The sequence below is a fragment of the Zonotrichia albicollis genome, chromosome 3, assembly GCF_047830755.1.
Source record: "Zonotrichia albicollis isolate bZonAlb1 chromosome 3, bZonAlb1.hap1, whole genome shotgun sequence".
NCBI classification, from domain to species: Eukaryota; Metazoa; Chordata; class Aves; order Passeriformes; family Passerellidae; genus Zonotrichia; species Zonotrichia albicollis.
In genome coordinates this window covers 36,720,262-36,735,926 of record NC_133821.1, presented here as the reverse complement: position 1 = coordinate 36,735,926, position 15,665 = coordinate 36,720,262, and the positions used below count along the sequence as shown (strand labels likewise).

The following is a 15,665-nucleotide window of genomic DNA, read 5'->3' as shown; positions in this document are numbered from 1 at the left end:
CAGAATTCATAGTCTAGGACAGCTGCCAGCAAACATACAGATTTAAAAAGTTAAATTCAGCAGTGCGATTTGAGGAGGCAGTGTAGTGAAGGACAATTGAGCAGCATGTAATGCTGGCTCAGTAACTGTGCTTTTCCCAATGTCAGTCACAGAACTTTCCTAAGCCTGGTAAAACACTAGGAAATTCCCTCTTTCTGGTAGTCATCTTTCCCAACTCAGATCTTATCCTGATCGTTAAATTGCAGAGACACAATCAAACACAAATAAGGTAGATGGCCACTCTTAGCACAGACATTATCAGAGCACTCAAAATCTTTAAAGGAGTGAAGATATTATTAAGCAAGAGGGAAGAAGGTACCAAAGCCCTTTGGCAGGCAAGGAAAAAGAAGTCTCACATAGTGCTTAACATGAAAAAGACAAACATATTTCAAGAATATGTTCATCTGCTTTGTTTTGTACTAATGACTGTACTGCAATTGAGCAAATCCTGCTACCTGTGCCTCCCTGAACTGTGGCTTCTGATCAGAGCTGAAACACGAGCGTCCTCCTGAACCAGGATGTGCCACTGCCTGAGAGGTGATGGCTTGGGAAACAAAGGTACCACTCACAGCCAACATTTCCAAAAAATGAAAACTTGACTGAAACTGAGTTTATTCATGCCATTGAAGTGTATAGGACACTTTGGAAACCCATGGTTAAGGAGCAAGAGATTCCAGAAATATATATATATGGCAGCATGTTGCACTTAAAAGGCAAGACAACAGGTATTTAAAGCAAGAAGGTACACTCCCAGGGAAATGAAAATTGAATGAGCAAAAAGAGTTCTCACCATCAAAAATGGGGAACAAAATTTTGTAGATCCTCTAAGGGAAATGCTAAACAAGTATTAGATTGGCTAAAGACCCACTATTGCAGTTTCCACAACTTCCATCGACTTCCCCATGTTAGGTGGGCTGGGACAGAAGTGAGTACTGCCAGACAGGAGATGTTAATCCTCTGGCCTCACAGCCAAGGCTGTGCTCTTCATGCCATTACCCAGCCATGTCTCTACAAGAACAACTAATTTATTGCTTCCTGAGTTCTCTTTTTCTTTTCCATTTGCAACCTCCTTAGAAAGAATGTCGTCTTAAGATGTACAAAAAACTACAAAACAAAAAAATGCTCCACCATTTTCAAAAGCCATAGCATAAACTTAATAACAGACAAGGAATAATAATGAAACTATAAGGTAGATATTAAAAAAGTGTAAACAAACCTACTACTCTATTCATATAAACTTTTATTCTCCTTAACTCTCCCTGCTTTCTCCTATTTGTACCTTCCTAACTGCAACTGTATTATTCCTCACAATGAGAAGAATTTTTAAACACAACTAAATACTTAAAAATAACCTTCATCTGAATAATTTTTGTTCAATTGTATTCTGTTCCCCTTTACCCTTCATAATCCTTTGATTGCAAATGGAAATACTCATTGTGTTTTTTTACAATTTTTATATTGGCAATCACTGTGTAAGTCCAATGAGTTACCGACTTTCCCTCCAAAAACATTAAACATGAAATTGCCATGCCAGAGATAACAAAACAGAGTGCATCTGCTTCATTTTCAAATGTCAAATGACATGCCATAAATAGGACTGTGAAAGGAATAAAAAATACAGTGGGACATGGATTTAGCTGTTGGTTTGTAAGACAAAGTCCAAAATGCTTTAAGCTTTGGAATATACTGAAAATAGTACTTAGTCTAAAAATTGATTATCATTCAATTTTCATAATCTGTTCAGAAAGCATAAATAATATCACATTTGTGATGTGCACACTCATTGCTAGCTGAGCACGTATACAGAGAATATCCAAGTGGAAGGTTAAAACAACAAACATATGAAAAGAATTCTCTCTCATAATCATTTATATTTGTTGAAACCACTTAAAGCATAACACAATGACCCTCAACACTGCAGGAAACAAACTTGGAGACATTCATAGGAAACTTGAGTATTACTGGACAGCCCATAACACAGCAGTTGGATTAATGCCATATTCAGTCCTTATGGGCTCTGATGAAATTCAGTGGAGGCTGCCCAAGTGGGAATTTAACACAGCTATGTAGTTCCCCTACTAAAATGATTTTTTAGTGGTAGGAAGAACATCAACTTTATACCTTATGTTGCATGCATATTGTAGGTGAAAAATGCACTTACTGGGAAAAGAATGAAGATCACCAACTTTTCCTGTGACTTGAAATACCAGCTGGAAGCTAAACTTGCAGTAGAAACATGTAATTTTTTACTTAACAAAGGGTTTTTTGTAAAGTCTCCACATACGTAAGACTCAAGCTGCATTAAAATACAGGTTTCTGCTTAAAGCTCAGTTTCGCAGCCATCCTAAATTTGGCTTACTAGGATACTTCCTAACATCATTCCTTAAATTCCTGTAAAGACCTCTCCCACTTACAGCAGCAGCTTCTGCTTCAAACTTCAACAAGGTTTCTTTCTTTGCATGTTAGATTTATAAATATAGACTTTACTTGGCAAAATGAAAAAATATTAAAAACAAACAACAGGGAATGGATTAAGTTTTCTGAAAATTCTGTATATTCCCTTGCTTCTCTCTCTTCTCCTCAAGTTCAGTAAAAAAATTAAAGCTCTGGTAGCTGTACTGCTGCAACACATTTACAATGTAAATTTCTCAAACTTCTCAGCTGAGTTTCAAGGATGACTACTTCCTAAATTTACACAACACAGTCAATAGTTTGTTTTCTGAATCACAACACTTCTGTTAGAATAATATACTGCAGACTTCTCATGTTAATTCTTCATTTATTTATGGGGGTGCTATAAAATAAAATAGCTTTGCAAAGGTATTTGATTTCTCGTGGATAAGAGAAGTATTTCAGTTAATCCAGCCTGAATACATTCATGGGCTCACACAGCTCACAACTATTGGAAACGGCTAAATTCAAGACATCCCTTATTTAAACCTGATTCTAGACTAAATTATACAACGAGTATAAGAGGAAGAACCCAATGGCAGTTTCTGGCAAATCATACACATGGGGTGATAGGATGTAAACTCCTCTACCTGATACTGTCTTGCAGAGATACCTCTCAAACACAGGCAGAGGAGCAAGGCTGGAGAATTACCACCAATTCATTTCTCTTATCTTCCTGTACAGCCTCCCTGGTTTTGTCACGGTATCATTCTTACTCTGTTTTCTACAACAATTACATAGTATAATACCCACAGGGTTTTATGTCTGTCACACCACAGTGCTGTGATTTTGTTGCTGCTTTGAAGTGGAACACTGTCTGCTGCTATTGTTCAATGTTTCAGTACACATTTCATAGAGTAGAGATGATTGTAAACAAAACCACAAATAAAGGCCCGTGCTAATCAAAGTAAGGGTGAGAATTATTTCTGACACATTTGCCAATGTGTTTCATTCTATAATGAGTAACACATCCAGAAAGTACCCATAAAGCCTGATATCAGCTGCATTATTATTTTGCCATTAGTATCAGGATGTCTGTCAACTACTGGCCAATTGGGTCTTCATTACTCCCTTTCCTATTTCCCAAATATATTTTTGAGTAACAATCCCATGCAGTTCAATTTCAAACTAGTGGCAGTTTCTCTTTCCTTTAACCAATATTGAGAGCTGCCAGTATAATTTCAAAAATTAAAACATGTGAAAAAATAACTACTGAGTTACTGGCAAATGAAACCAGCTCAGAAATACATGCAAATATTTTATTGCCCATTTTGAAAATGGTTGCTTTGGAATTGTGCCAAATGTCTAAATTTGCAGATGAATATGATCAAATTTTATTTAGCTGTGACCAAACTTTGATACCTGTCCCAACTGAATTCCAGTTTATGAGTGAAAGATTCATATTAAAAAGTCAAAGTGGCACAGTAAGGAGAAGGATCATTTTTCATGAAGTCTGCTAATGCTCTGCTCTGGAGAGCATTATGTTGAATTTTCCCAACTGAATACTCATTGGACCTGTGGTCTTCAACAGAAAATGTTTCTCTCATGTAGCTCCTGTAATCACTTTGCTTTTTCTAAAATTTCTGAGAAAGGTAAGGCAAATTAAAACAAGAGGACAGTAACGTAAGTTCTGAAGTTTTTTATCTATTTCAGAGTCTTATTTCTCACAGATGAGAGCCGAATTTGCCTTTACTTTATTTTGAGCACAGTGCTGAAGAGTTGTGGTTTTATTAATCTTGTTTTGTTTGTTTGGGTTTTTTGTGTTGATATTTGAAATTATATGATTATGCATACATTGCTATTAATTTAAGAGGGTATTTCTAGCAATTAAGAGCCTGTAAATGCAAACTGTAAATGAAAAAAGTGAAAAGTCAAATAGCAAACATTCGAATGTCTAAAATCTTTCTTAAAACTTATATAATTTTGTGAAGTACCGTTCATGAATCTTAACTTTTTGGTTGCCAAAACTACAATCAGCAGCAGCTGCGTAAAACTTGGTGGTAATGGCTGCTAGGAGGTTGCCAGGAAAGTCATGTCTGGTGTTTAGTCACTTTCCATCCCAAAATGCAGTGATCCAGATGGGGTAAAGAGACAGAACAGATACTCCTGATCTAATAGCTCTGACTGTGTGAGCATCCCATGATCTGCTGAGTGTTACAGCAGCCAGGCTCATACTCTTGGATGGAGATTCTCTCCCAAGACTGATGATAATAACTTGCTCATCTCTGAGCTTTGCTAACTGCAATGAAAGGCACAGGTGGTTTTCCTTTTTCAACTTTTTTTTAAAAATTCTTAAATGAAACTTCAAAGGATGGCTTTTGCATGGTTTGTAATTCTTCCCATACCTAATATTCTGCAATACCTCTTCAATAAGAGTTTGCCATACAGAAAAATTGCAGGATTAGGAGAAAATTAAGAGTTTTCAACCACACTGTTTTCTAGCAGCAATATTTTTAGTGATGCCAAAGCAGAACTATTTGGAGTACTAACTGTGAGTATACAACTTCAGTGGAATTTGGTATTATGAAAAAAGTTTTTTATTAGAAGTTGCTTTATACTGCTGTAAATTTTCGTGTCTACTTAATGAAAATAAGTCTAATGCAGAAAATACTGTATTTCTTTATTCCATTTTTTTCCATCTCAAATTGAGGTTGAGTGCCTTCATAGAACAAATAAGACCATGAATAGATGAAATGAACAGTAATAAATTGCCAAATTTTATCCAATTAAGAACTGGATGACATAGTTGAACCAGCTCTTGATCTGTAGGTCTGATGTCTGTAGTAAGTAAATTAGTAGAAAATGTAACAGCAAAATTAGGGTGCATGAGGATAAGTATTGTAGTTAAAGAAAAAGTTAAAGTGGCCCTTAAAAAGAGAGGTGTTTGCTTAAAAGTTAATGAAGTTTGAGGGGATCACCAAAGCTGAAGATAGGGAGGGTCTGGTTATTATAACTATTTGAATTTAGCCAAGTGTTTCAAGGAAATAAAAACCCATTGGTTAGGAGGGAATGTCCCTTATGAAATCCAAAAAGGGCTGAATAAAAACAGGACATTATTGGTTACTTGCTGCAGTGACCAGCAGCTATCAGGGGAGATCTGCAGAGATCTCTTGAGGGCTCATTGCTGTTCAAGGGAGACATTTGGTAACGGACACTGAGCAGGGAAGTGGCAAAGCTTTTGCTGGTATTTTGTTATTCAGAATAAGAGAAGCCTTCTGACAAGCAAGATTTAGTGGACAATCAATAAAATAATAGATGACACATAGGGATCTAAAGGACTTTGAGTAAGCTCCTGGAATTAGGATTGGTATCTCCACGGAAACATTTTTCAATTGTTAATTTTAATTTAGCTGTCAAGGAAAACAATGTTAAGCATTATTAGGAAAGGACTGGAACACATCTGGAACTTTGTACATCATCCAGAGTTCTTGGTAAATACAAAAATATCTGTTTCTTCCTGCTTTAATACTATTTAGCTCTTGCTCCCACCAAAACATAGCAAAGTGGGAATGATTCACAGAGGACTAAATGTGGAGATTAAATGTATTTATGGCTTCAAAGGGGGAATGCATAAATGCACAAAGAACAATTAAGTCACATGTGAAAAATAAAAGCATTTTCGCTTACATACTATCAGGTTATCTGAATTTTATTTTTCTTTAGGGGGAGCAATTGATAGAAAATTTAGGTTATAAAAGAGTTTCTAAAATAAAACATTTTAATTAGAAATTCACTGAAGTGAGTCTTAATGATGACATAGTTACAATAAATCTCTAAGATCTTTTGTCTCTTGAACTCTTTTAATTGCCTTGTTCTGTCAGAATAATATCAGGTAAATAAAATGGTGGGGGTTTTGTATTTCAGATATGGGCTCAATGAAAACTGACTGTTGGGATACACGTATTTGAATATGCCAAGTGAAATGTTTCTCCACTGAAAAATAAAGTAAATATTTAAACAATATTTTTCAAATTAAATGATACAATACTTTTCAACTTTCTGGAACCCAAGACTCAGATGATGAGCCATGTTGGAGATGTCTTCTTACAAGAAAATGAAGTCTGGTAAATTATAGGATACATTAAAGAATACTGGGGAACTTAATACTTCTGGATTTTCTCTGTGATCATTTCTGTGTCTTAAATCACATCTCAAATACTTAATAAATGTATTAAATCTTATTCAGTGTTGGAGAAGTGATTACTGGATACATATTTTTTTCTGCAGGAGAGTTGCCAGTGTGCTCTTACTTGAAAATGAACAGTTCTTGCTGGCAATTCTGATGTGTAAAATTCTTTCACAGCATTAAAACATACATAGTTTCCATATATTTTGTTGTAAAAAGCTATTTTTTCCCTTCTGAAAAAATCTTGGTACTTGTAATCCCAAACCATGACTTGTGATCGACCCCCATAATAAAATAAAATCATTTATACATCATTAAAATTAATCCCATGAGACCTACCTTTTCTGCTAACAGTTCTCTGATCTTGCTTGCCTGGAGACGAAATTTCATTAACTGTGACTCCAAAGTTAAACATCTTTCCTTCCAGTTTACAGTACCTTCTGGCTCTGAAAGTTCAGCCATATTTATGCTGGAAAAAGAAAGGGAAAAATCCACATGTCAAATTCAGTCTGTATTTAATGTCTGACTTTATTTTAAGATGCATACTAACCTATTGTATATAAAACTCAAGAATGCCCCCAAATTTTACACAAGTACAGTCTCATAAAACATGGTAAAAGTATGTTAGTTTTCTGAGGCCCTTATCATAACTATCAAGTTCTGAAATCTATGTTGATAATATTTAGGTTTATTGTATTTTAATTTCTTCAATTATGCTATGGCTGCAATTATTTTCCTTGATAAGCAGAGACACATCTCACATTTTAATCTTCAGTTACTGCATTTATCCTTTCTTACTCAGGAGAGTCTTGCAGGGAACTGAGCTTTTGCTTAGCAAATGTTTTATATAGATGTAACTGCCTGTGAGTTAGCAGCACATTTGGTTTTTTGCAAGTTAAATGTTTGGCAGACCACTCTTTTAAAAGTCCTTTAAAATTTTGCTTAATCAAATTTCCTTTAAAAGTCAATATCCTTAACAAAATGGAAGTTTCTGATTCCAAATGTGAAGGTGGGTGAGCAAATGGTCTCTAATGGACTCCCCACGTGAAAAACAATCTTTTTGCATTAGCTATTTCAGATCTCAGGACATCCCTGTTGAGGCATGTTTCAGTCTCAACTCTGTGCTTTTATCCACATTTAACTGCTCATGCCTTCTGGAAATTAGCGTCAGTGCCCTTCTGGACAAGCATTTCTGGAAAAATTATTCAGGATGAGAGCTGGCTCATCATGGTTTGAGTCTGAGAAGCCAAGAAAATCATCTGCGTGTAAGCAAAAGGACTGGGCTCTGTTGAATTCCAAGTATTTGTAGACAGATTAATAAAGTAAGTGGATGGCTGAATGTAACCATTCAGTCCAAAATTCCCTTGCTAAGTAAAGGCCTGGCCTTTGCAGGGTTCTGGACACTTAGGTTTGGCTTTGAAAATAAAGCCTGAATTGCTCCTAAGTATCCAATTTATCTCAAAAATAATAAACATGTAAAAAACCCCCATTCAGTGGAAGGCGACTGGAAGATCACAACAAAGAAAACACTACAAGTCATGATGTTATATTGCATTCATTTTGTCACCTCAACAGTGGGACATGGGTGAGGAAAGGCAAGTAGCCACTGTTTTCAGCGTGATGAAGGAGGCTGATGGAGGAAGATGAAGGCTAATACAGATCTCCACACTGCAAGTCCTGACACAGTTAGCATGGGTGAGTGAGTGACTCCACAGAGAGCCCCCCTCCCATGATATCCCAGGCCTGCAGAAGCCCAGCTTCAAGTACTTCCCTTCCTCCCTGCATGGGAAGAGGCAGCCCCACAAGAAACTCCTCAGCTGGAGACCAAACACCTATGAATTGATCTTCTCTGTTGTTTTTGACAACAGGAAGAAAAAAGGAAAAGCATCACAAGACATATCAAAGTCCTTCACTTTTCTTTGCTACAGTAATATTTTCTATTTCTCTTCTAAATTCCCATGTCTCATGTGACTCTCAAATTCATTTTAACTAAACAGCTGAAAAACCCTGGCTCAAATTTTTTTTTCCTTTCTCATACCCATCCTTGTTTCTTTCATTCCATACCATTATTTAGAAGGAAAACTAGGAAAGAAAACCTGTGGTTTGTAACATTTTGCCACAATCACTTGTCTGAAGTAAATGCTCCAGTTTTTGGTCTTTCTTCCTTTGGTCCTGCAGGCTGGGATTCAAACTGCTGAGCCAGAGGTTACAACTATCCTTTTTCAGGAATCTCCCACTCAGGAATCCCCAAGGAATCACTAGGATGTAAGTACATTATTAAAATAGTTTCCTAAGCTGATCCTACAACACCCACATTCTAAACACAAGCATTCCAACTGCAGTCCTCCTTGGTGACCGAGACACCTCTGGTGTTTTCTGCCATTCTCCTTTTAAGCTTAGCAGAAAGTTCCCTGGACTGTCAGGGAAGAAAGCTGCTTGCTGTTGTCCTGTCCCTAATCCATGATCCTCTCTGCTTGTCCAGAATCCCCCTGTTCAAGGGAGGAAGGTGGCACTGCCAAGCAGCAGCTACTCCTGTTTTGGAGGGGAGAAGTATTTTCAGCTGCAGATTTATCTGAATTCTGGTCTCCTAAGTAATGAGGAGTGGCAACATGTTATTAGACTATTTAGGATATTTTAAGTTTTTCCTTTTTAACTAATTGCAGCTACATAAAACAGAAATGGATGAGGTCAACATCTGGTTAACAGTGGGATATTTCAGTGTTTGTGGCCGTGAAAACACAAACGGGTCAAGTAATGAAAGAATTCTTGCTTTTTGATAGGGTGCAATATTACAGGGTGGAGTTAAAAATGTTTGTCTTTCAACAGACAAAACATTTGAGTAGATGGATTTCTGGCAGTGAACAGTGTGTCCAGCCAAGTAGTTTCCCAATGTCCAAACTCATTAATATTCCACTGCATAAACATTATGGATAAAAAGATTGAAAATAACTCTTTTCATTGCAGGATTTTTGGTAGAAATTGTAATAATTTACTTTGTATTTTCCAACAAGCCAATGGGTTCTGGAAATATTTACAGGCACATAACGCACTGTTTACACTTGGAGAGTGAATGATCTTACTTAGAATCAATGACTTCCTGTTTCTTGTCTGATTCCCCAAGGGAGGATAAAAATGAGTTCATCTTCGCTTGGCTTAAAAGAGTACTCTGAATCAGCACTCAAACCTACACAGAGCCCGCCCCTTCTTCCTGCTCCCGTTCCCACCGCAAAGCCCTCCGCTTCCCCTGAGCCTTAAAATGTTAAATCTTTTGAAAAGTAAACTAAAAAAGCACACATTAAAGCCTTAAGTTCTAATTATGTCATCAAAAATTAATTGAGACAAGTTTGACAAGTCTGGAAAGATTAAATTTGTCTTTTTCATTTTTTAAGTTTATAAACCTCTTTCTAGGCTTCAAGAAGTCAGAATGTCACATTCTCCCCAAAGGGATTGATATAATTTCCTTTTCTTTGCTGTCTGCTTGGAAATTATCAAAATACATTTCAGGGGGGAGGGAACAATGTTCTACCTTTTTGAAGCATGTTAAAAAAAATTACATATTCCTTATCGCATTGTCAGTGTTTTCCTCTGTTTTTAACAAAATGCTTCATATTCTGTCCTTATATTCTGGATGTCCTTTCTCTGCTGGAGAAAGTTTGGAAAGTTCTTCTGTTTCAACAGGCATGGGTTTGTGCAGTACATAGTGGATTCCCTTCACCATCTTGAAATATTTACTGGCCTAAATTCATTTGGACCATACCTCTTGAATTTCAAGTCCATTTCTTCCATCTTTTCACCCAAACTCAGCACTTATAAATATTTTTGGTGCCATAAAGATTGGACTGGAGAAGGGAAATGATGAGGCACAAAGTGGACCTGTGTAGGAATCAAGGAAGTCATTCTCAGGTTTGTTGCTGGCCAAGGCCCTTACTCACCTCCAAACACTGCTAACTTTATTTTCCATTTGACTCATTTTGCATAATTCTCTGCTCAAACAAACTGCTGCCTGCGCTATTTAAAACTTCCTTCAAAATCTAATGCAGGAATGCTTTTTCTGCTGCTTCCTAGGTATTGATGAGGTTGTTCCCATCAAGTGACGCAGTCCGTCAGTGCTTGCCCGCTCCAGCCCCAGGTGCAGACCCCCACAAACCCCGATTTCAGGGGCCAGGCTGTCCCCTCCCAGCTCATTGCTGCCTGCTCGGCTGCCCAGTGTCAAATGCGTGCAGCAAACAAGATTACAGCACGCAAGATCATTTAATGTCCTTTTCCTGATGACAGCAACTTTTAATTCGCAGTGTGACACCACACTACGTCCCAATTTAGTTTCTTGAAATTCTGAAAGCTAGCCATGTAGGTATCTCAAAAATATCGTAGTTTTCCATGTTTGTTTGGGAGTTGTGTTCTCCTCGCTCTTCTATATTCGGGAGGACGGCAGGGATGCGGCAGCGGCACCGCCAACGGGACGAGAGGAGCCTGGACCTAACGGGACCTTACGGGACCTCAGGCACGCCAGTCCCCGGCCTGGGGACACCGCCTGGGGACAGCGCGGAGTCCTGCCGTGATCCGACACCCCGCGGTGATGTGACCCAGCATCACCCTCCGCCACCCGCCGCCCGCCGGTATCACCGGGGGCACCGCGCCGGCCGTCCCACCGCGCCCCGCCGCCGGGACCGAGCCCGCCGGGAAGGGCCGGGCCGGCCCGGGCGCTGCCCGCTCGCGAAGGGAGGGAAGGGGGCAAGGAAAGGGAGCTCAGACCTGGCCGGTCGTGGCTCGCCGCGCCGGGCGCCGTCCGGGCTGTGGGCGCTGCCCGCGCCCCTCGGCGCCCGCCCCACCATCCCCGGGCGAGCGGCGCGGCCGCCTGAGCGACGGCCCGGGCGGCCACTGAGCAGCGGAGCCGCCCCCGGCGGGGCCCGGGCGGGGCTTGCGCGGCCCTGCGGCCCCGGCAGCCGGCGGGAGCAGCGGCCCGCAGCCGGGGCCCGTCCCGGGCTGGCGCTGCCGGCGGGATGCGCTCCGGGGGCCGGGGCCCATCCCGGGCTGGCGCTGCCCACGGGATGCGCTCCCGGAGCCGCCGCCGCCCCCGCGTGCTCCGGCCCCTACGATGGAACCCGGCTGGAGGGCTTCGAGGGCAAGGCTGGCGGAGGGGTCCCAGGAAGAGACGGCCTGCCCATTTCCCATCGCCGTTTTTAAAGTTCCTTTGTGAACTAGGAATTTTTCCTCTTAGTTTCGGAGACGATGTTAGGAAGAAGCATTCCGCTTGCTCTGCAGTTCCTCGGCTCCAGCATTGGAGCTCACTGTAATTGAAATTACACGTCTTGTGAAAGGTCATTTGTCAAGTACATACCGGAGGGTTGGAACCGTGCGGTCTCCGGGGCAATGCTGGGGATATTACGGTCTAAATGGGTGTCGCTGAGCTGCCCTATCCCATAGGTAACAACCCGCTGTGTATTTGAGTTCCAGGCGGGATAAAGCAGCAGGTGCATGTGCTGCTGGGTCGTGCTGGCAGCAGGCTCTTGGTCCCCTCCGGCTGAGAAGAGCTGAGAGTACATCTCGGACAACCAGCCGTCTATGGCTCTACTAGAAGACTGACTGAAGGATTACAAAGTATCTGAAAGAAGTAGTTAGTGTGTTGCCTGGCACGTAGAGGAATCTTCCTTATACACATTCATTTGGACTCAGATTTAAGGATTCTATTTTGTTTGGACTATGATTTATGGAGGCAAAATTTTTCACAGACTCTTCTGGTGCATAAACAAACCACACCGCACCATTCCTCTGAGGGTTATTTATAATGTAGGTGTGCAGAGTAAACTGCTCGTTCACATCTGTGAGTCATTTAAAGTGCAGTTTTTTCTTTTGGGGAAAAAAAAAAAAAAAAAAACCACAAACAAAAGCCCAGGTCTTAGAAGCTCAAATATTCCCCAGCTGGTTATACACACAATTTCATTTTTTCCTATTCAGTTCAGTACAGGCTCCAGTTTTCCACCCGCTTGACCTTAGAGTATCCAAACAACTTCACTAAAACAATTTCATTTGCTGTCATTTGCTGGTACTTTCCTAAGTGCTTCGTGTATTTTTTAAACACTGGTCGCTGAAAAGAGTGTTAACACGCTTGGTTTTTAGCAAGGAATGCATTGTGTTCCACCCGATACCTCCTGCCTAGAGTGTTTGCTGCATTTAAAACACGAGGTGAAAAAACCCTTTCTTTGGGTTACAAGATTTAGCCAAAAGAATCAAAATCATTATCTGGTTCCTAACGAGAGCTGTACAAAATGATTTAGCGTTGGCGTTCAATGAAAACTTTGTCCGTATCGTTTCCTCGAATAGCGCCAGGCTCGCTCTCTCGGGATACTCCCAAGCTCTTGAATCCAGAGCGACAGAGCTGGGGAGGCTGCGGGAATGACGGGCTCGGACCGCAAGAGGGAGAGCAAAGCCTGCTCGCTCCACGAGGGTTTCTTGCAGTTTGTCTGGTGGATTGACTTTTTCATTGCTCTCTAAGTAATAAAAATGCTCTGCGGTGATGGAGCTCTCGATACTGATACAGAAGAAGGAATAGGCATATTCAGGATTTTCTCTCAACTGCCCTTAGCTGTGATGTAGAGGTGACTAAAATCGGTATTCCATTCCTGAAGGGAATAGCATTACAAGTAGAACAACTGAGATGCATAGAACAAAATACAAAAATACAAAATACAACTTCATTTTTTAAATAGAAAGCAAGGGGAAAGCCATAAATCTTCCGGGGAAAGACACAGAAACTATTGTACATGTAAGCACAGATTCAGGAAGAGAGTTCTTCCTTCTTACTGTTGTTGTTGATGGAAGGTACATACAAGCAGAAATAAATCTGCACACATTCCTGAAAATATGTGAAGAAAGGCAAAAAACTGATACACAGTACATTGTAGAAACAAACGGCAAGGTATTTGCACTTGGGAGTGATCATTTGTTAGCTGGCTCTCTGCAGAAGTAAAACAAAGTCAGAACATTAAAAAATATTTCTCTCTGTAATGTGAATTTTAAATATTAGCCTCCACATGGGCTGAAGATGTTGCAGATTTTTTACTGTCTGTAATTGACTTTATGCAGAAAAAGTAACTTCTAAGTTCCTGGTTGTCTTGTAAAACAATAACCTAATTTGTTAAAAAGTATTACAAACACTGTATTGCAAAACATCTACTCTAAGGTGTGAAAGCTAATCCAAAAAATGCCACCAGCTTCATTCCAGAGACGATCAAGTTGTCATCAAATCTGCAACTAGAATGTAAAATTTTGGGTTTATGAGACTTTTCTGCGTATGTAGAATGTCATTCTGACATGCTGGAACAGGACCTTACCCCTTCATGACAAAGGAGATTTTTCTGGTCTTTTCTCACATAGATAAATATTGAAACCATTCAAGTTTATGTATTTCAGATTGGTTTGTGTGTCTACAGTTGGACACATATGCCAGGAAACATCTTGTGATTCTAAAATCTTAGATCATACAGCGTCTTCTGTAAGTTCATTTTTGTGTGGATTCTTTGAAAGGGTGACATATATATATTTGAGATTTGCAATAGAGAAAAAGGTTCCCATTTTTTACACTAGTTGCAATTACAAAACTGTGATATAAATAGATTGATCACTTTCAGGCAACAGTCAAATTAATTTAAAAGTATCTTTCTTGACAGAAAACTTTTGAGGTATCATTTAAGTGGAGGAGAGGAAGGGAGAAAGATCATTCCTGTTCAATTACTATTATTACGAGATGACTTAAAGTGTTGCTTTTTCAAGGCAATGACTTGTCTTTCAGTGACAGAAAAGTGGCATTTTATCTAAATAACCTCTAGTATTTGTGCTTTGGATGGAAGAATCCGGAGTTACTTCACTTACTAGTAAGGACTTTTTTAACTTAGGAAAACTACCATTTATGAGAAGATCCATGGCTTCCCTTTAAGAGCTCAGCCTCTTTTTAATTATCTGGCGCCACAGAGTGGCAAAATTCTGTATTGCTCTAAATAATCAGTTTCTGAGAGTTTTCAAATGATCATATAATCATGTCCATTTGAAAGAAACATAAATTATAAAATATTCTACTTACTGGCACAGGCATAGCTCAAGACGGCTAGAATGTACAGCTTAAACATTAAAGTTTCTGCATGTGGGTTAGATTATTTCTTTTGAGGAGATTTTTTCACTGGTGGAAGTTGTTGTATTCTTGTTGTATTCCATATTTCTCAAGTCCCATACTGTACCGAGCTGTTCTTCTCTACAGCACAGTCCTTTATGTGTCTTCTCAGGGACTCCTCCTGGGCTCTCGACCCACCCCTTTTATCCCAGCTATCTTTACAAGCCACAGCTGCTGCCCAACTAAAGACTTTGCAGCTGTGACTCATTTAGAATAGCTAGGACCCACTTATCTAATACATAGGACTCTCACTACATTTCAGTTGTTGTATTCTTATTGCTCTTATAACAATACATATATTCAGGCCTCCACAGGTGGATGTTGATTTGTCAAAAGTGTAAAGTTTGTGAGCATAAGCCCCAGTGCTTAGGAAAAAAGCCTTCTGCTGATTTGCAGAAATATATTGAGACATTCCAGTGAAAATGGCTGTACCTGGTCAGCCAGTCTGGTGCCCACTCACTTGATTGCTGTCCTCAGACAGTGCCCAGGGAAGTGTCATTACTCCAGAATCCTGTCCCAGTCACTAGAGGTTCAGGGACTTTGTGAGCCAGAAGTTTTGTCATTTGAAACTTTTCTTGGTGGGTTTTTTTGGTTTTGTTTTTTATTTTTTTCTCTTGTGATTCAGTCCAGATGCTTTTGAATAAACATCATTTTCAAGATCCAAAATGTCATAAGATGGTGATCCCCATGGTTTAAATGATTCATTTGGTTTTAGGCGTCACCTCCTTGTTTCACTTGATGCCCCTGAAGTTTTGCAGAGACAATGAAAAATGTTCTTAGAAATTTCTGTTATATTCCATTTTCTCTTTCAGAGTGAAGTTACTAATTTACTTTAAGGGTTTCACAGTAAGATGCCCCTCACTACCTTTGGGCATCCCTCATATC

General features: G+C 39.6%; 1 protein-coding gene across 4 annotated transcripts in view; it reads right to left on the bottom strand.

Moving 5' to 3' along the window:
* Positions 1 to 11,514, bottom strand: part of PLEKHH2 (pleckstrin homology, MyTH4 and FERM domain containing H2) — a 56,818-nt gene extending 45,304 nt beyond the window's left edge. For 3 of the 4 annotated variants that reach the window (XR_012579472.1, XM_074537171.1, XM_074537173.1), the window contains exons 1-2: positions 11,369 to 11,514; positions 6,956 to 7,085 (exon numbers count right to left, since the gene is read on the bottom strand). Coding sequence is in view for 3 of the 4 variants with exons in the window: in XM_074537171.1 (XP_074393272.1) it covers positions 6,956 to 7,085; positions 11,369 to 11,448 (210 nt within the window). In the remaining variant the exon portion in view is untranslated. Of the gene's footprint in view, positions 1 to 6,955; positions 7,086 to 10,373; positions 10,490 to 11,368 lie in introns of all 4 variants that reach the window. The other variant, XM_074537172.1, reaches the window with a different exon arrangement.
* Between the last annotated feature and the right edge of the window lie 4,151 nt (positions 11,515 to 15,665).